Genomic DNA, 21,006 nt, shown 5'->3' with positions numbered 1-21,006 from the left:
TCTGTGTGATTGCAGACTTCTGAATACCCTCAGGACACTTAATGTGTGCTGCGAATATTCGAGGGTATCTGAGCCGGGACCAACAGGTACGTATGTGTTATGCATACTGCCGGCTAGGGCCTGACTAGTCGGCGGGGCCTTGATCCATACACTTGTGTTGAGTGAGGAGGCCCCACTGGACAGCCGCATTACTAGACAAGAGTGTGGCATTGCTCTATATTAGGCTACTTTCACACTAGCGTCATACGACGCACGTCGCAATGCAACGTGCCGACGTACCGACGCATGCAGTGGAAAAAAAACACAACGGGGGCAGCGGATGCAGTTTTTCAACGTATCCGCTGCCCCATTGTGATGTCCGGGGAGGCGGGGGCAGAGTTCCGGCCACGCATGCGCGGTCGGAAATGGCGGACACGACGCACAAAAAAAAGTTACATGGAACTTTTTTTGTGCAGACGGTCTGCCAAAACACGACGCATCCGTCGCACGACAGATGCAACGTGTGGCAATCCGTCGCAATGCTTCGGTAATGCAAGTGTATGGAGAAAAAAAGGCATCATGCAGGCAATTTTGCAGGATGCGTTTTTTTCTCCAAAACGACGCACTGCGACGTGCGTCGTACGACGCTAGTGTGAAAGCAGCCTTAGTGTATGGAGCAAGGCCACGCCCACTAATTAGTTTTTGTTTTTTTTTACCAGATCTGCTCCAAACACACCGCAAAAATTGCCAAACATCATTTAATTCGGCAATTTCCACTTGAAAAAATTAAATTATGAACTTGTCAAAAAACTTTGTCTGCAGATAACCTGTCAAAGCAGGGATGCGGAGTGCTGTGGAGCATATAAGTTGCAACATCTTACTTGCTCAATGCCACAGCAGGATAGGAATTCTACAGTTATTAACATCAGCACAAACAATGTGAGATTCAGGAGTACAATGGCATGGTTTTCCATTGCTGAGCATCTGCATCCATTACAATGCCTAGCATCAGATGGCGTGGTGTAAAGCACGCCGCTACTGGACTCTGGGGCAGTGGAAATGTGTTCAGTGTAGTCAGTAGCATAGCTACCAGGAGGAGCAGAGGATGTGGTTGCCCCAGGCCCCACCCGGTGCTACGCTACTGTTAACTCTGCGTCAGAGCAGGGAAACCACAGTCTTCCTACACTGCTACACAGCCGCTATGGGGCCCATGAGCCGGGAGTCCGCAGACAATGACACTATATAGAGGCCTATGGGGAGTGCATTATACTATGGAGAGGCCTACAGGGAGTGCATTGTACTATGGAGAGGCCTAGAGGGAGTACATCATACTATAGAGAAGCCTACAGAGTGCATTATATTATAGAGAGGTCTACGGGGAGTGCATTATACTATGGAGAGGCCTACAGGGAGTGCATTATATTACATAGAGGCCTACGGGAGTGCATTATACTAAACAGAGGTTTACAGGAAGTGCAATATACTCCATAGATGCCTACAGGGAGTGCATTATACTATATAGAGGCCTATGGGGACTTCATTATACTATATGAAGGACTATGGGGTGCATTCTACTATATGGAGGCCATGTAGGGGGCCATCATACACTGTGGGAGCTAAAGTGGGGTCTTTGTACAGTGTGGGGTCCATTATACAGTGTTGGGGCTATCAAACCGGTTGGGGCTACTAAGGCGTCAGTGTACTGTGTGGGTGCATTATACTGTGTCTAGAAGAACTATTAATATTGATACAAATCCATTAAGTTTATATATCAGTTTGTGTTCTCCAACAATGCATTAAAGGGGATGTATCATCAGCAAATTAACTATTATTTTAATTAGTTTTCTTGTGTTAAATGTGTCTTAAAAATAGAAGCCACAGCAAGGACATCAGAGCAGGGCTATACAGAAAAGAGAGGTGAAAGGAAAAAGTGCAAGGGCAGCAGTCCAGATCCTGTATAGACACAGAGCTGCACCCTGATTGATCTACCAAGCAGCTGCAGAGCACGGTCGCTAGGGTTTTCCTGATTCACCAGGACAATAGTTGCACAGTGACCCTGCTCTGCAACTGGAGGAGCACTTACCCTTCACATACAGTACATGTCAGCAACACTGAGCACATCCAGCATCAGCCACAGTGCCTGGGCAGTGAACAGACCTGAAGACAGCTGCTCACTTTCCTTGCTGCACTGCATCATGGGAGAGGGATGTCAGAAGAGCAGGGGAAAGTGGGAAGTCCCCTCCCTGGAGGCAGCTTCTGCTGAGGTCTGCTCAGTAGAATGAGAGGCTCCTGCCAAGGAAGGGAGCTCATCTCCCACTTGGTATATGCTTTGTTTAGAATGTTATTGTCAAATGATTAATGTTATTACCCTCCATTTTTAAATTAAATAATACAAATTTTAGTGATGGGCTCACATTAAACAATAGTTAATTTTTGATGTTGGCTTCCCTTGAATTCCATGCTTTTTACATAAAGTAGAAAAGTATGATAATATCTCCTTTCAACAGGACTAGTCAAGTCAGTTTTTACTGGAAGGTAAAATAAATAAAAAATTCCATTACAACCTTAACATACTCTTAAAGAAAACTTGTTTACGCACTGGGAAATGCAGTTTTTTTCTCTGATCCTTGGCTTCTGAGTTTCTTCAGCGTGTTGACTGCCACATTAAGATAAATGTTACGACTGCTGCTTCGGCTGTACACCATTTTTTCCTCTTCTAGAGCCTGTAAAAAAAAACAAGAATTTTACATTAGGTAAATTGTAGACCCTTATGACCTATTGGTCACAGTGACCAAAATGAACCAATAGAAAAAATCTTCCTATGGTTGCCAGGTGCCGGCCGGCAGATCTCGGCAGGCGCATTGAGCATGTGCCCGCCATTCTCTTACGGGAAGAAGGCCATGGGGTGAAGCAGTTACCGGAAGAAGACGCCAGGGGCCATGGGGTGAAGCTGGAGGACCCAGGGACACTGGTAATTATCGGGGGGGGGGGGGGGGGAAATCGGGGACCCTATTTCTCTGTCCTCTGATGTGCGAATGAAATGGCAAATCACGCTTTTTTTTTTTTGCAGTCGCCGTTATATGGTTAATAACGGCGATTGCAACCCGGGGGTCGGTAAAAACCGACCCGAATCATGTTCTCTGGGGCAAGCCGAGACCCTGGAGAAAATCCGACTCTGGGAGGGCGCTGTACATTACAGCGATGTGGTTTAAGTACCCTTAACTACCGCCGTTAAAAGGCGTATCGGTGGTCGTTAAGGGGTTAAATTCACTTCAAAAGTAAAGGAATCTCTAAAAATATAGATTTGGGAAATTTCATCGAAAATTTTTTTCTAAATTTATTTTTTTAGATGTTAACCCCTTTCTGCCATTAGACATACTATTCCGACTATGTGACCTGGGACTTAATTCCCATGAATGGATAGTACGTAAAATGCGGTCAGCCGCGCTCCGGGGGGAGCACGGCTGATCGCGGCCGGCACTTTAACCCCCAGAACACTGCGATCAAACATGATCGCAGTGTTCTGTAGCCGGCAGAGGGGCTGACAACCCCTCTGCCTTCGGAGACCCCGATCGCTCCCATGGTAACCCGATGTCATCATGATGACATCCGGGTTACCAGAGCAGAGAGACTTCCTGTCTTACGCAGTGCATGTCGGGAAGTCTCTACGGTCAGATGTGCATGCCATATAAGTGATCAGCCTGCACAAAATGAGTGTCCCATAGTGGGACATAGTGTAAAAGTTAGAATTAATTTAAAAAAAAAAATTAAATTGTAAAACAAAAAAAACAAAAAACAAAATCAATATTTATTCCATCAATAAATATTTTAATTAAAAAAAATCTAAACAATAAAAGTACACATTTAGTATCGTCGCTTCCGTAACGACCCAACATAGAAAACGGTCGCACTAGTTAATCACTTTAGTGAACACCATTAAAGGGAAAAAAAACAAAAAAAACAAGGCAAAAGAGAATGCTGCATCATACCGCAGGAACAAAAAGTGGAATAACACGCGATCAAAAAGACGGATATAAATAAACGTGGTACCGCTGAAAATGTCATTTTGTCCTGCAAAAAACAAGCCGCCATACAGCTCCATCACCGGAAAAATAAAAAAGTTATAGCTCTAAGAGTAAAGCGATGCAAAAATAATAATTTTTTTTTTTTATATAAAATAGTTTTTATTGTATAAAAGCAGAAAAACATAAAAAATAATTATATAAATGAGGTATCGCTGTAATCGTAGTGACCCGAAGAATAAACCTGCTTTATCAATTTTACCACACGCGGAACGGTATAAACGCCTTCCCCCCTCACTCCAAAGAAATTCATGAATTGCTGGTTTTTGTTCATTCTGCCTCACAAAAATCGGAATAAAAAGCGATCAAAAAAGGTCATATGCCTGAAAATGGTACCAGTAAAAACTTCAACTCGTCCAGCAAAAACCAAGACCTCACGTGACTCAGTGGGCCACAATATGGAAAAATTATAGCTCTCAAAATGTGGTGATGCAAAAACAATTTTTTCAAATAAAAAGCATCTTTTTGGCGTGTGACAGAAGCCAAACATAAAAACCTGCTATAAGGCCTCTTTAACACGTCCTGATATTTCTGGTACCGGAGCGGTCAGTGTCCATGTGTGTGTAATACTTGCGGCACACGTGTGCCGCATCAGTATCACAAGGACGAGAGCCAATGAAGAAGCGTTACATTAAGCGCTGTTCCCCGGCGCTGAACACGGCTCTCATCATTCTCCCCTGCTTGTGCCGATCGCTGGCAGAGCAGGGGAGAATGATAAGAGAAGTGTTCAGCACCCACCCCCAGGGAACAGCGCATACTGTAACGCTTCTTCCCCGGCACCGATGCGTGTCACATAGATGACATCCATGTATGTTATGCGTATTCACGTGTGCTGGATGTTTTGTGGCCCGTGCGGACATTAAAAAAAAAAAAAAAAAACCTGACACGTCACCATGTTTTGCCCATGGACAATAAGAGTAAAATCTGGCGCTCCTTCCCCTCTGCCATGTGCACAAACAGTGGTTTACCCCCACATATGGGGTATCAGTGTACTCAGGATAAATTGCTCAATAACTCAGGTACAATTTCTCCTGTTACCCTTGGGAAAATAAATTGGGGGCAAAAAGATTTTTTATTTTTACGGCCCTACGTTATAAACTTCTGTGAAGCACTTGCGGGTTTAAAGTGCTCACCACACACCTAGATAAGTTCCTTGGGGTCTAATTTCCAAAATGGGGTCACTTGTGTGGGGTTTCCAATGTTTAGGCACATCAGGGGTTCTCCAAACGCGACATGGCGTCCGATCTCTATTCCAGCCAATTTTGTGTTGAAAAAATCAAACTGCACTCCTTCCCTTCCGAGCCCTGCCATGCGCCCTAACAGTGGTTCCCCCCCACATATGGGGTATCAGCGTTCTCAGGACAAATTGCACAACTTTTGGGGTCCAATTTCTCCTGCTAACCTTGGGAAAATAAAAATAATTAGATCTTAAGTCATTTTTTGGTGAAAAAAAAGTTAAATGTTCTTTTTTTTTTTAAAAAAAAACCTTCCAAAAATTCCTGTGGAGCACCTGCAGGGTTAATAAACTTCTTGTATGTGGTTGAGCACCTTGAAGGGTACGGTTTTTAGAATGGTGTCACTTTTGGGTATTTTCTATCATATAGACCCCTCAAAGCGACTTTAAAAAAAAAAAAAAAAAAAAAAAGTGTTGTAAAAATGAGAAATCGCTGGTCAACTTTTAACCCTTATAACTTTACATCAGCACAATTTTGGTACCAAAATCTTTTTTTTGTTAAGTAGACATGTGGGAAATGTTACTTATTAAGTATTTTGTGTGGTATATTTGTGTGATTTAAGGGAATGAAAATTCAAAGTTGGAAAATTAATGTCAGAATCACTGGGATCCGTTGAAGCGTTCCAGAGTTATAACCTCAAAAGGGACAGTGGTCAGAATTGTAAAAATTGGCCCGGTCATTAACGTGCAAACCAGCCCTTGGGGGTAAAGGGGTTAAGAGTTAATTTTTTTTTTTCTAGAATGATATTTATGTAATGTAGACGTGTGGTATATATTATTTATTAACTATTTTGAGTGGCATGACTATCTGTTTTAAGGGCACAAAAATTGAACATTTTTAAAAATACTTGTCAAAATTTACCACAAATATAAAAGTACAATGTCACAAAAAATAAATCTCAGAATCACAGATATATTGAAGTTTTCCAGAAGTTATTATCATATACGTGATACTAGTCAGAATTGAAAAATTTGGCCTGCTCGTGAAGGTGAAAACAGGCAAAATTAATGTGTGGCAGATGACAAATTGTGATTTTCTTTCTCTCCCCCCCCCCCCCCCCACCAGGTGGCTTTGCAGTTGATGCATTATGGAATACCATGTTGGGACCAAATATGTACCGCAGATTGCTTTTTAATTTTATAGAAAATAAAAGGAATTGTTTTTGTGTAAAGCTCAGAGGTGATCTGTTCTCATTGAATGAGTGGTGGTGTAGAGTAGAATACATAAGTGATGTAGTACATTATGTATGCATTTCACAGATTGCATGTTCAAGCCCCATAGCGCATCAGTAAGGCCGGCGTCACACTAGCGAGTTTTACGGACGTAAGAGCGCAGAAAATACGTCCGTAAAACTCGCCAAACAAACGGCACAATTATTCTCAATGGGGCTGCTCCTATCAGCCGTATATTACGGTTCAGTATTATACGGCTTTCTACGGCCGTACAAAATCGCAGCATGCTGCGTTTGTCAGCGTATTGCGCAAAAAAATCGCCAATGAAAGTCTATGGGGGCGAGAAAAATACGGATTCCACACGGACCAGCAGTGTGACTTGCAAGAAATACGCAGCGGTGTTAGTGAAAAGTCGGTAATTCATTACCAAATTTTATTAACCATTTCGTACTATTGGATTAATAATGGATAGGTGTCATAATTCACGCCTCTCCATTATTAATCTGGCTTAATGCCACCTTACAATAGCAAGGTGGCATTAACCCTTCATTACCCCATATCCCACCGCTACACGGGAGTGGGAAGAGAGTGGCCAAGTGCCAGAATAGGCGCATCTTCCAGATGTGCCTTTTCTGGGGTGGCTGGGGGCAGATGTTTGTAGCCACGGGGGGGCCAATAACCATGGACCCTCTCCTGGCTATTAATATCTGCCCTCAGTCACTGGCTTTACCATTCTGGCGGAGAAAATTGCGCGGGAGCCCACGCCAATTTTTTCCGCCATTTAACCCTTTATTTTCGCAGCTACAGCGCCCACATTTTGCACATACACACTACTAACATTAGTAGTGTGGAATATGCAAAAAAAAAGGGGATATGAGATGGTTTACTGTATGTAAACCATGTCTCATATCCTGTCGGGTTTGGGCAGGAGAAATGAAAAGCCGGCAATTGAATTACCGGCTTTTCACAGATATCGCGCTGAATGAAATATAAATACAGAATATATATATATATATATATATATATATATATATATATATATATATATATATATATATATATATATATATATATATATATACACATATACATATGTATGTGTCTCAATGACATATATCTACATATATATATATATATATATATACATACACACATACATACATACATACATATATATATATACTGTATATATGTTTTACCGAACATTTGAGCACATAAATCCATTAGATGTCGGATTTAGATCTCGCAGTACGGATGCCATACGGATTACATACGGAGGATGCCATGCCAAAATACGCTGACACATCCTGCCTACGGAGGACATACGGACCACTATTTTGGGAACATTTCACCGTATTACGGCTGTAAAAAACGGACCGTATTGTCTTACGCTGAGTGTGACTCCAGCCTAACTGGTTTGTGCTAGAAAACTATATTCAGTTATTGAATCTGCATGGCGACTGTTACAGCACCACCCCAATGGTTTTTTATTGCAGTGCTATAGTGGCACTACTAATCTAAGGTCCCTAACCCTAGTCATATATTTACCAGCCACCGTCTTCATCTGCTATTGTCGCCTTATGCTGGTTGTGATCTGCCCGATCGCTCCAGTGTTTGCTGTCCGACCCGAAAGTCACAACTCAATGTAAGTCTATGAGAGCCAGAACGAGGCTTTCAGTCTTGCATGGAGTTGTGACCTTTAGCTCTGACATACAGTCAGTCAAAAGTTGCGGTCACAATATGGTGGCATGGGACCGGAACGGCGCTGGGAAAAGATGAAGACAGCGGCTGGTATGCACATTACTAGGGTGAGGGAACTTCGATTAGTAGCACCGTTCCAACGCTCCGGCACTCAGCGCGAGCAATTCTAGTATATAAAATTGCAATATTTGTTGCCCCTTCCTTTTGCAATTTGCACCACTTGGTGGATCTCTTTAGTACCTTCACATTATCTACAAATGCATTAGCCACTGGCACTACATTTCTTACTTTGATACCTTATGCACACAGATTGTTAATTGGCACCTGTTCCCCTCTGAGGGTGTTTATTCATTGTGTACTCTCTCGGTGCCACTTACCTTTCATGTATTTATTATCCCAAGCCTTCCTATTTCATCCTATTGGTAACAACTCTGTTTGCCTCTCTACTGGGTCTGAAGTTTTTATTTATACATCTATTTATATGGATATAAATCAGGGTCACCTTGTCAACGGTGGAATGGCTTTTATGCTATTTTTGATCAAAAACAGTATTACTAAGAACCCGAGTTATTTAAACGCACTTTTGCTTTTTATTTATCTAGTTACAGCAGGGTTTTTGCTCATTTTGTTTCTAGTAGGTTTTGTGTGCTTTATGGCCAATGTGAACATGCGTTTATGTAAAGCATGTATACCAACTTAATCCAAGCCCAATTTTTGTGTTTTATCCATTTATATGTATACTAGATGGAGGCCAGATGCTATTGCATCGGAAAGGCGGTAATGTCTCGATGGGGGCAGGCTTTGCAGCGTTGAGAATCTCTCCCACCCATGTGCTCCCCCACATATCCACTCTCTCTTTCCCCATGTGCTGACTTCTCCTGTCGCTTTGACCTGTCTAGAAATCTATTGGGGCCGGAGAAACAGGATGCAAAACCATGGTAAGTGTAAAAGAAGCCTTAATGTGACCGGATTCCTCTGCCTGTAGACACGTCACGCATCTGTCGACGGGATCAGCCGAATGATTCACTGCACCTGCGTGGAATTCGCGCAGGCGCAGTAAATCAGACCGCCGCCATCTTTGTGCCGACAGATAGCAGCAGCCACATTAAAACTGCGCATGCGCTCCTCCTGTACAAAGATGGCGGCGGTCAGTGAATCATTCAGCTGATCCCGGCGGCGGCGTGTTGGCGACTGTGTTCCGCTGGTGGTACAGCACAAGAGGTTGCGTACGGCGTGAACTTCTGCAGCTTGGAATTCTGGGACCCGGACACATCTGGACAATGTAATAGAATATGGGAAGTACTATGCCATTTTTTTGTATATTAATAATAAAACTTTAAAAAAACACAAAAAAAAAAAACACAACTTTCCATCCATCCAGAGTTTATGAAAGTTAATCAATAACATTACACGTATCAAAAATTGGTGCCTTTAAAACATGAAGCAAGATGCACAAAAAAAAAAAAATGTTTTAATTAAAAGAAGAAAAAAAACAGTTTGAAGGGGTAAGACACTAAATGGTCAACAATTTAAAAAGAAGTTCTAATATTTACCTTACCTTGTTAAACGCTTCTTCTTGTAGCTGACAGAACTTTAGGCATTCATCAATAAATAAGTTCAGATAACGCTGTCTAATAGTGGTAGGCACTTTTGCACCAAATTCAGTAGGTAGGACAGGTCTCTTCAAGGCTGCAGACTGTAAAAAAAGAAAGCTGTAAAGGGGCCATTTGACTTCTAACATTTTGTGAAGGTTTCAATAGAGTTTCTTTTGGCATTCGCCTGAGTGCCTCTAACACGCTGCAGATTGTTAGTTTGCAATTCCGAAACGTGTGCACATAGCCTAAAGTCTGTACTTACATTCTGGGGGAGATTTAGCAAGCTAAATGTGCTGGATGAAATATGTGCCAAATAAATAGTTTCATGACCTGAACCATATTTGTTTGTTGTAGACACTTTCTCTTTCTCGAATAGGCATGTCTTGGCAAGTAGGGTGACTGGCATTGTGTGCAACAACTTTCTGTTACTAGGTCAAGCCTAATTTAGACATCACCATTTTTTTTTTTTTTTTGCATCCGTGAATTATCACAATGCACTACAGCCTACCAGATCCAGTTAGAAGTGGGCTCTTGTAAGCTACCAAGACAAGCTAGATAAAACATTACACTACATATGAAATTGTTGGATAACATGTTTAAGTCCCCCCATGGGGTAACAAAAAATATGATTTTATCCAGAATTATATATATTTAAACTATTAAACTAATACATAATATTTGCCATCGCCTCACCCTTAACGATGTGTACTATGACACTATCATCAATTATCTTACATGGTCAATGATGCAAGAAAATTTGAAAATAGAGTCAGAATTGTTGCTTTTCTCCACCCAACCTTACAAAAAAAAGTGACAACGTTGGATCTAAAAGTGGTACCAATGAAAAAAACAGTTTGTCAAGAGAAAAAGAAAAAAAAAAAAAGCATTCAGAGTCTGTAAACAAAAAAAAATCATTGATAAGTGATCATTTTGTGCAAAAATAGTAAAACAAAAAATTAATAAATACAATTACAGTGATACCACAATACTATAATAAAAAAAATAAAAATAAAAGTATCTTGTACCCAAAATTGCACCAGTGTAAACTACAGCTTGTCCCACAAAAAATAATCCCTCATACAACGGTATTCAGAAAAATAAAAAAGTTATGGGTTTCAGAATAAGGCAACCCCCCATTTTTGTATTCGTATTTGTGTATAAACAGTAAAATAGAACAATTTTATAATCATTATGGTATCAACCTGCAAAATAAAATCAATGTCAATTACCGTAAATTGAAATAGTGAGCAGTGTTCCAGAATTACTCTTGATTTTTGGGGAGGTGAAAGAGTAATAAAAAATAAAAATAAGACCATTGAAAAGCACATTTTGTGATGTAAAATAAAAATAAAAAACAAAAAAACCCTAAGGGTATGTGGCAGCGCTATGGACACAGCATATGTTCGTATCTGGGCGTGGGGAGCAGTGAATATTGATTTCTGTTTAATAGCGCGCACATGTGTGCCTGCTACTAAAGAAAATTCATAATCACTGCTCCCCACGCCCCCATATGAGTAGAGAGCAGTGAATATTCAATCTCTTTAATAGTGGGCAAACGGGATCACCCAGCCACTGCAGGAAGCTGAAGGCTGCGGCTAACAGCGTGCCTGCTTTTAAAAAGACAAATATTCACTGCAGTGAGTATTCCGACAGCTGTCCGCAGTGAGTATTCCGACAGCTGTCCTCAGTGTGGAAGCAGCACATGATGCCACTGCCATGCGCTACTTACAAGCTGAAATCAGCTGCTGGCATCTGGAGATCTGGCTAGGCCATTCCAGGACCTTCATATGCTTCTTACGAAGCCACTCCTTCGTTGCCCTGGCGGTGTGCTTGGGATCATTATCATGCTGAAAGATCCAACCACAATTCATCTTCAATGCCCTTGCTGATGAAAGGAGATTTGCACTCAAAATCTCACAATACATGGCCCCACTCATTCTTTCATGTATAAGGATCAGTCGTCCTGGTCCCTTTGCAGAGAAACAGCCCCAAAGCATGATGTTGCCACCCCCATGCTTCACAGTAGGTATGGTGTTCTTTGGATGCAACTCTGAATTCGGTCTCCTCCAAACACAACAAGTTTTGTTTCTACCAAACAGTTCTACTTTGGTTTCATCAAACCATATACACTGTGTTCCAAATTATTATGCACATTGGATTTCAGTGTCACAAAGATTTAATGGTTTTGTTTTTCAAATAAACTCGTGGATGGATTTGTGTCTCAGGGCTCAATGGATCACTGAAATCAATCTTAAACACGTGATATTTAGTTTTCCAGGTGATTCTAACTAAAGGAAAACTACTTAAAAATGATGTTCCACGTTATTAAGCAGGCCACAGGTTTCAAGCAATATGGGAAATAAAAAGGATCTCTCTGCTGCTGAAAAGCGTTAAATAGTGCAATGCCTTGGACAAGGTATGAAAACATTAGATATTTCAGGAAAACTTAAAAGTGATCATCATGCTGTGAAGAGATTTGTGACTGAAACAGAGCACAAACAGATTTCATGCAGATAAAGGCATAATTAAGAAGGTTTCTGCCAGACAAATTCATTGGAATAAGAGAGCAGCTGCCAAAATACCATTACAAAGCAGCAAACAGTTATTTGAAGTTGCTGGTGCCTCTGGAGTCCCTCGAACCTCAAAGTGTAGGATCCTTCCAAGGCTTGCTGTGGTGCATAAATCTACTATTCGGCCACCCCTAAACAGTGTTCACAAGCAGAAATGGTTGCAATGGGCCCAGTCATACATGAAGACTAATTTTCAAACAGTCTTGTTTACTGATGAGTGTCGAGCAACCCTGGATGGTCCAGATGGATGGAGTAGTGGATGGTTGATGGATGGCCACCATGTCCCAACAAGGCTGTGACGTCAGCGAGGAGGAGGAGTCATGTTTTGGGCCGGAATCATGGGGAAACAGCTGGTAGGGCCCTTTGAGGTTCCTGAAGGTGTGAAAATTACCTCGGCAAAGTATATAGAATTTCTGACTGACAACTTTCTTCCATTGTATAAAAAGCAGAAACATGCCTTGAGGAGCAACATTATCTTTATGCATCACAATGCACCATCTCATGCTGCAAAGAATACCTCCGAGTCATTGGCTGCTATGGGCATAAAAGGAGATAAACTCATGGTGTGGCCACCTTCTTCCCCTGACCTCAACCCTATAGAGAACCTTTGGAGTATCATCAAGCAAAACATCTATGAGGGTGGGAGGCAGTTCACATCAAAGAAGCAGTTCTGGGAGGCTATTCTGACTTCATGCAAAGAAATACAAGCAGAAACTCTCCAAAAACTCACAAGTTCAATGGATGCAAGAATTGTGAAGGTGATATCAAAGAAGGGTGCCTATGTTAACATGTAACTTGGCCTATTAGGATGTTTTGGCGTTAAATAGCTTTTCTGTTCAGTGAATGTGACCTCCTAATGCTCAGTCTTTCCATGTCAAGTGAACCAATGATTTTTACCACTATATTTTTAATTATTTTGAGATTTTGTTATTTGGTAATAGTGTGTCAGAGAATGCAAAATGTGAAGAAGAAAAAATTTTAGATATTTTTTTTTTTTATTTTTTATTGATTTTCAAAGTTCGGAAAAAGTGCGAATTTCTGTGTTGCCTGCCTTTACATTTCTCCCCATAACTCAGGCTAGAAAAGAGATAGAGAAACAAAATAAACACCATTCTACTCAGAACTGTACAGGCTTTCACCAGATATGTCACAAGAGTATCTTTGATAATATTTTACCTATGTGAACGCAAGCGCAAAACTTTAAAACGCATTTCCGAAAAAAAAACGTTTAATTTAAAAATTTCAAAAACTGCACATGTCCCTGCTATGCTCCTAGCCACATCTGTACCAAAACACAAGCTGGGATCGTGATGGGATCATATTTTAAAAAATAAAACTAAACTAAACTGTCAGTTCAAAAATCTTGATTTCAGATCTGTTCAGCCTGTGGTCTAACAGTGTGGGGTCTATATTTACCAAATAATCCATGATTGTTAGATATTCCTGTATTATTTTATTATGTTACAGCTTAGAAGCAGGAGAGGACAGAGGAGAAGCTTTGTTAGGGCTGAGAATGACCAGGGGTAGACGGTGACTGCAGAGCAGATGACAGACCGGCAGCTCGGGCCTCCAGAGGCCGTATTCACACCAAATCTTATCACCCAGGCAACTCCTCAAATGGAGGGAGAAAAATACTCTTAACATCCAGTTCATGTATTGTACGAACCACTACGGGGAGGAGGAGCGTTTTTTATAACATCGGTTACAGGAAGCAGAACCCATCACAGGGACTCAGCAATACCACACTTTCATTCCATGTAATGGAAATAAAGACAGTGACGTGCATGAAGTGGTAGAAGGTGGCACAAGATCGGCAATGGATGACACAACTGGTGATGTGACCTGTGAATATTTTCGGCGCTGGCGGCTACTGGACTCTCCAAAGATTGTGAAAATGAAGACGTAGAAGTGACTCTTCTGCACCTTCTGGTCCAGCGCCGTCCTTTGTGTATCCAAGAAAACCAGACATTGTAAAAGTGAACAAAAATCAGATATTAACTCAGGTGGAGCCGAGCACCATGACAGCCGCAAATGCTCTGACACAAAAGGAAACGGCCATTGCTAGTGAGCGCTTATGGACAAGATGACATTTCACCCACTAGAAGGGACACATTGATGATAGAAGGCCAGTGTAAAAACCTACTATTAATTGTTTGATTAGTTCATATTTTATAGAACGAGGATTTAACTACTGGACTATTCTTCTTAAACACTTCAGAAATGACATGTTTAGTGATAATAGAAAAAAATTGTTCCATGTATAAATAGGTGGTAGAAATATTGGTTCTTTTAATCTTGTTTTTAACATATAATTAGGATGAGACTGTATTTAGAAAACCACACTTGAGGATGTGATCACCTTTTATCTTTTGGCTTGTTCAAGGAATTCAGGTTGAAAATCCTGAGCAAGTTGTTATGATGATTAAGATGTATTTATTCTGGCACTTCAGTAGTTGTTTTTTGTGTTTATTGTTGCATATAAATGTTAAATGCAATAAGTTGTAATTTGAAAAGAAAAAAGGAAGAAACTCACACAAACATAAAATCAGATGATTCAAGGCTTAAAAAAAAAAAAAAATACAAATTTGATAGATCCCAAGTTGAATCCCTGTACAAATATAAGTAAGGACACAAGTAACACACATGCATGTTTTCACAATTTTAAAACATACGTTTTTTTTTCAGAATTGCGCATCAAAATTTTTAATTTGATTTCTCCAAAACAAAATATAAAGAAACATAGTCTTGTGACATATCACATGAAAGCCGGTACCGTTCTGAGAAAAATGATGCCTCTCCCACCTCTATATCTTAATTCTAGCCCGAGATATGATAAAAAGTGTAAAGCCATACCAGGCCAAAATCCGCGCTTTTTCAAAACTTTAAAAATCTGTGAAAAATTAACTGATGAAGAAAAAAATTCTAAACTTTTAATTTGTAAATTAACTAAAGTTGTACTTCATAAAAACAAAAAATACAAAAAATCTAAAGACGTAAGGTAAAAAAAATATTCATATTTGGATCACTTGATATGGAACAACCCTGCACTGAAAATTCCACAAATGAGCATTTTCACTCAGTTCTTTAAAATATATCAAATGTTTAGAAATTCTACTGTGCCTAATAATTTGGAACAGTGCATTTTGCATTTGTAGTCATTTTGGAGAATATACTGTTATCCTTGGGAGGTTTCTTCAATAAAATTCGATGTATACTCTAACCGGTGATGACTTTCATTAGACTGACTGTCATTTGCACCGACCATTTAGGAAAAGCCGAGAAAAATGTAATTTGCATAATAATTTGGAACATGGTGTAAGATTCTCCCAATACTCTTCTGGATAATCCAAATGGTCTCTAGCAAAATTCAGACAGGCCCGGACATGTATTGCAGGGGGACACGTCTGGCACTGCAGGATCTGAGTCCCTCGTGGCGTAGTGTGTTACTGATGGTAGACTTTGTTACGGTGGTCCCAGCTCTATGCAGGTCATTCAGTAGGTCACCGCGTGTGGTTCTTGGATTTTTGCACAATGTTCTTGTGATTATTCTGACCCCACAGGGTGAGATCTTGCGTGGAGCAAAAGATCAAGTGAGATTATTGGTGGTCTTGCATGTCTTCCATTTTCTTATTATTGATTCGGTCATCCCAGCCTGGTGCAGGGCTACAATTTTGTTTGTGGTCTCCTTTAACAGTTGTGGTCTTCACCATAGCGGAGTTTGGAGTGTGACTGAGATTATGGACAGGTGTCTTTTATACTCATAAGTTCAAACAGGTGCCATTACTACAGGTAATGGGAGCCTCTTAAAGAAGAAATTACAGGTCTGTGAGAGCCAGAAATCTTGCATGTTTTTAGGTGACCAAATACTTATTTCCCACCATAATTTGCAAAATAAATCTTGCAGAGTCAAACAAGGTGATTTTCTGGATTTGTTTCCTCATTTTGACTCTCATAGTTGTGGTATACCTATGATGTCAATTACAGGCCTCTCTCATCTTTTTAATTGGGAGAACTTGCACAATTGGTAGCTGACTAAATACTTTTTTTCCGCACTGTATATATCAGGATAAGGGGATATTAGTACAAAATTTACCACATTTTTTGCTTCAATTTTTTTTTCCTCCTCTAAAACCTAAGTGCGTCTTATAGTCCGAAAAATACAGTACATCTACAGAATGGGAGGAATAGAACTAAGCAACAGCACGTGTGAAAAAGACTTCATTAATAGATCACAGACTGCACATAAGTTAGCAGTGCAGCTGTAAAAAAAAAGCAAACAGTTATGGGATTTAGTGAGAGAAGTATAGAGTATAGTATAGATCACATGAAGTACTTAAGCCCTTAAGGCTTGTGCCCACGCTGCGGATTCCATTGCGGAATTTTCCGCAGCGGATTTGATAAATCTGCAGTGCAAAACTGCTGTGGTTTTTACTACGGATTTATCGCGGTTTCCGCTGCGGGTTTACACCTGCAGTTTTCTATTGGAGCAGGTGTAAACCCGCAGCGGAATCCGCACAAAGAATTGACATGCTGCGGAATATAAACTGCTGCGTTTCCGCGCGTTTTTTTCCGCAGCATGTCCACTGCAGATTTCGTTTCCCATAGGTTTACATTGTACTGTAAACTCATGGGAAAACGCTGCGGACCCGCAGCGTGTGCACATACCCTTACTCTGCCTTGGTCAGACCTCATCTGGAAAACTGTGTCGAGTTCTGGGCACTACATTTTAAGATAAAGACATTAAAAAAACTGGAGCAACTTCAGAGAAGAGCTACCAGGATGGACTGTCGTACAAAGAAACGGATAAAGGATTGGGAATGTTGCAAAAAAAAAAAGGATAAGAGGAAAAAATAGCTGCCTACAAATATCTGAAGGGATGTCACAGTGTAGATTGATGATCCTTATTCTCATTTGCACATGGAAACACTAGAAGTAATGGAGTGAAACTGAAAGTGAAAAAGATCCATATTAGATAAAACTGACAGTAAAGATGATCAATGAATGTAACAGGCTGGCGAGTTCTCCTTCAAAGGAAGTCTTCACACAGAGGCTGGACAGACGTCTGTCCAAGATGGTTTAGTGAATCCTACATTGAGCAGAGGGTTGGACACGATGACCCTGGAGGTCCCTAACAACTCTAACATTCTATGAAATCTAAGGTTTAAAACATACTAGTTTGCTTCACATGTGTTTCTTTACTCCTGGTTTCCATACTTACGTCAGTTTTACTGCCTTCAGTCTTATTCTACAATGTGCATATTCCACTAAGAACAATGAACCACTGCATGAACAGGTGTGTCCGCACGTTTGACTGGTACTGTATATTATATACAAGCACTTTGTTATAAATTTATGATGCTGTTGGTAAATAATTATTACTCACTGCACTATATATAGACACTCAAAAAAAGTACCGTAAGTGTAAAAGCTTTTCTGGGTGACGTATATAAAAATACATGTCAAGAACAGAATAATATATTTTCGTGAAGTTAGCTACAAAGCGTAGAGATGGGTGTACCCAAACAGTTTGGGGTCCTTACCAAACACCTTTTATTCGGTGACGGACCCTGAACACGGACTTCTCCAGGAAGTCTATGTTACCGTTTAGGTTCAGCCCCACGAGAAACTACAGCAGCTCTTATCAGATTATTACCACCGGTCAGAGAGCTGCAGCTCCCCACACTGTCAGTTGACAGCGCGAGCCTGCAGATGTGACTGGAGGTAAAAAGTTAACCTCCGGTCATAGAGGTGTCATCTGATGGAAGTACTATAGAGAGGGCAGACGGCGGCTGATGGGAGTATTCATCAGCCATTGCCTGCACTATAAATAAATAGATTAAAACAACAAAAAAAAAAATAATAAAAATGGTGTGGGTTGCCGCTGTATTTTTTTGATAACCAGCCAGGCAAAGCTGACAGCTGCAGGCTGCAATCATCAGCTGTCAGCTTTAGTATGGCTGGTTATCAAGAACAGAAAAGTCCCTACGCTTTTTTATTTTATTTTAAATGGCATGGCATTACCCCCATCTTTGACAACCAGCCAAGCTATAGCAGACAGCTGGGGACATTCTCAGGCTGGTAAGGGGCAATGGATATTGCCTCTTTCAGCCTAAAAATAGCGGCCTGCTGCCGCCACAGAAATTTCTCACGGTGGACCGTGGTGAACTCACTGAGCTTGCGAAGGTCACCGCAGTTCATTGGCCAGGCTACGAACGCGGTAACCTCGATTACATCACGGTTAGTCATTGATGCTGCGCTCGCAGCAGCTCATTCTCCCGTGGTTTATAGCCAAGACCAGCATCTTGGCATAGTCCAAGTTGAAAACTAACAATGAGTCTTCACAGCTTTCATTACAAAACAACTTACCTGCAGGGTAGGAACATGTGATCGTCGTTTTAAGGTAACAGAGCTAGTCTTTGAAGCCATGCCAGATGGTGTTCTCAATTTTATTGCAGATGAGCCATTACAAGTTTCACCAGTACCCAACTGTGTATTTTTTTCACCTGTGCATAATAATAGGTCATGGTTAAATATCACCATCCAAAAATCACAAGTCCAATATTATAAAGGGTTACCTACAAATAGAGTAATAAATAGTCTATGTAAACATAATGGTCAATTGTAGTGCGAAATTTCACCATTTGCAATGATTTATCTCAGACAGTCCATGTCATTTTGTCCATGGTAAAAATTTGTTCAATATGACTTGCATTTATTCATTAAAAAAAAATTTTTATTCCCATGCCCTTAAATCAGAGATATATTTAACAAAATAGTTAATAAATAAAATTTTCCACAGGTTTACTTTACATCAGCACAATTTTTGAAACAAGTTATAAGGGTTAAAAGTTGACCAGCGATTTCTCATTTTTCCAACAAAAGTTTACAATTTTTTTAATTATATATCTTTTAGGGACCAAATTACATTTGAAGTAACTTTGAGGGGTCTATATGACAAAATACCCAAAAGTGACACCATTCTAAGAACTGCACCTCTTAAAGTGCTAAAAAACTACATTCAAAAGATTATTAACCCTTCAAGTGCTTCACATGAATTTTTGTAATGTGAGGAAAAGAAAAAGAACGTTTTGGAAACTAGACCCCTCAAGAATGTATTTAGATGTGTGGTGAGCACCTTGAACCCCCAGATGCTTCACAGAAGTTTAGAACACCGAGCCGTGAAAAAAATAAAATCACATTTTCAATCACAAACATCTTGAGGTATTTTAGCCCCAATTTATTTATTTTCACAAACTAGACCCCTGAGTAAAAAGATACCTCATATGTGGGGGGGGTGACTGCTTTTGAGGCACAGTGCAAAGCTTAGAAGGGAAGAAGCGCCATATTGGAGTTCAGATTTTGCTGGAATGGTTGGATGGTGCCATGTCACATTGACAGAGCCCCCAAGGTGCCAGAACAACAGAAACCCCCCGTATGTGAACTCATTTTACCAACCACACTCCCCAATGAATTCATCTAGGAGTGCCGTGATCATATTGACACCATATGTGCCTAACAGAATTTTATACCATTGAGCGGTGAAGAATGGATTAAATTTTTACTACTAATATGTTGTTTTAGCCCCAAATATTTAATTTTTCTAGGGGCTAATAGGAGAAATTTTTATAACAAACTAAGGTTCATTTTTTTCCTGAATGCAACAATACTCTACATGGAATCTGGAAATATTTTTCAGGCACAATGCAAAGCTCAGAAGGGAAAGAGCGCCATACTATAGTAAAGATTTTACTGTTATGGTTTGCAGGCTCCATGGCCCACTGAGAGAGCCCCTGAGGTGCCAGAACAGCACAACTCCCCTATAAGTGACCCTATTTAAAAAAAAACAAAAAAAAACACACACCTCTCAGCGAATTCATCTGGGGGTGCAGTGATCATATTGACAACGAGTGTGTCACAAAATTCTACACCATTGTGCTGTGAAGAAAAAAAAATTACATTTTTGCAACCAAAATTTTGTTTTCGCCCCAGATTTTATATTTTCACACAATAAATGGGTAAAAATGGCACCATAATTTCTGGAGTGCAGACTTTCCTAGAATAGTTTGGGGACTCCATATGCAGAGCCCCTAAGTGCTAGAAGAGCAGAATCTCTGCTCAAGTGACCCCTTTGGAAATTTATCTACAGATGTAGTGACCATTTTGACTCCATGGGCGTTTTCCAGAAACAAGCAACAGTGGATGTTGCAGAGTGAAAATTGCAAACTGCCGTTGTAGTGACTAGTACGCTATGCCCATCTACAATTGCAAACTGCCGTTGTAGTGACTGGTACACTATGCCCATCTACAATTGCAAACTGCCGTTGTAGTGACTAGTACGCTATGCCCATCTACATGCTTTTGGAGAAGCGCACCCATAAATATTTCCGTTAACAGATGACGTGGCTGAATGGGGACTTCCTTTTTTTTGTGGATTGAGTTGAAGTTTTTGTTGGGAACATTTTACATAACGATTGGGATCACATTTATCCGACACTAACCACTTACTTTGAGGTTTCCATCTAAATCTCTGAGTGACGTGATACAGATGAAACCCCCGAGGGATCCATTCACTATAATGAGGAAGCAGTTAGTTACTCTGGACTCAGTTTGACCTCTATTCAACAGTGTTTTTTCAGAAGTGCACAAAACTATGGCCGACTGCACTTTTATGC

The 21,006-nt window shown here is 40.5% G+C and overlaps 1 protein-coding gene across 1 annotated transcript in view; it reads right to left on the bottom strand.

Moving 5' to 3' along the window:
* The window catches only part of REXO1 (RNA exonuclease 1 homolog), a 200,506-nt gene that overhangs the window by 103,499 nt on the left and 76,001 nt on the right, over positions 1-21,006 (bottom strand). Inside the window, exons 5-7 of the mRNA XM_077272241.1 lie at positions 18,701-18,837; positions 9,728-9,865; positions 2,579-2,702 (exon numbers count right to left, since the gene is read on the bottom strand). Of these exons, the coding sequence (XP_077128356.1) occupies positions 2,579-2,702; positions 9,728-9,865; positions 18,701-18,837 (399 nt within the window). The remainder of the gene's footprint in view (positions 1-2,578; positions 2,703-9,727; positions 9,866-18,700; positions 18,838-21,006) is intronic.

Source organism: Ranitomeya variabilis, chromosome 1 (genome assembly GCF_051348905.1).
Source record: "Ranitomeya variabilis isolate aRanVar5 chromosome 1, aRanVar5.hap1, whole genome shotgun sequence".
In the NCBI taxonomy this organism is placed as follows: Eukaryota; Metazoa; Chordata; class Amphibia; order Anura; family Dendrobatidae; genus Ranitomeya; species Ranitomeya variabilis.
Note: the sequence above shows the minus strand (reverse complement) of the source record. Positions and strands in the feature narration are given on the sequence as shown.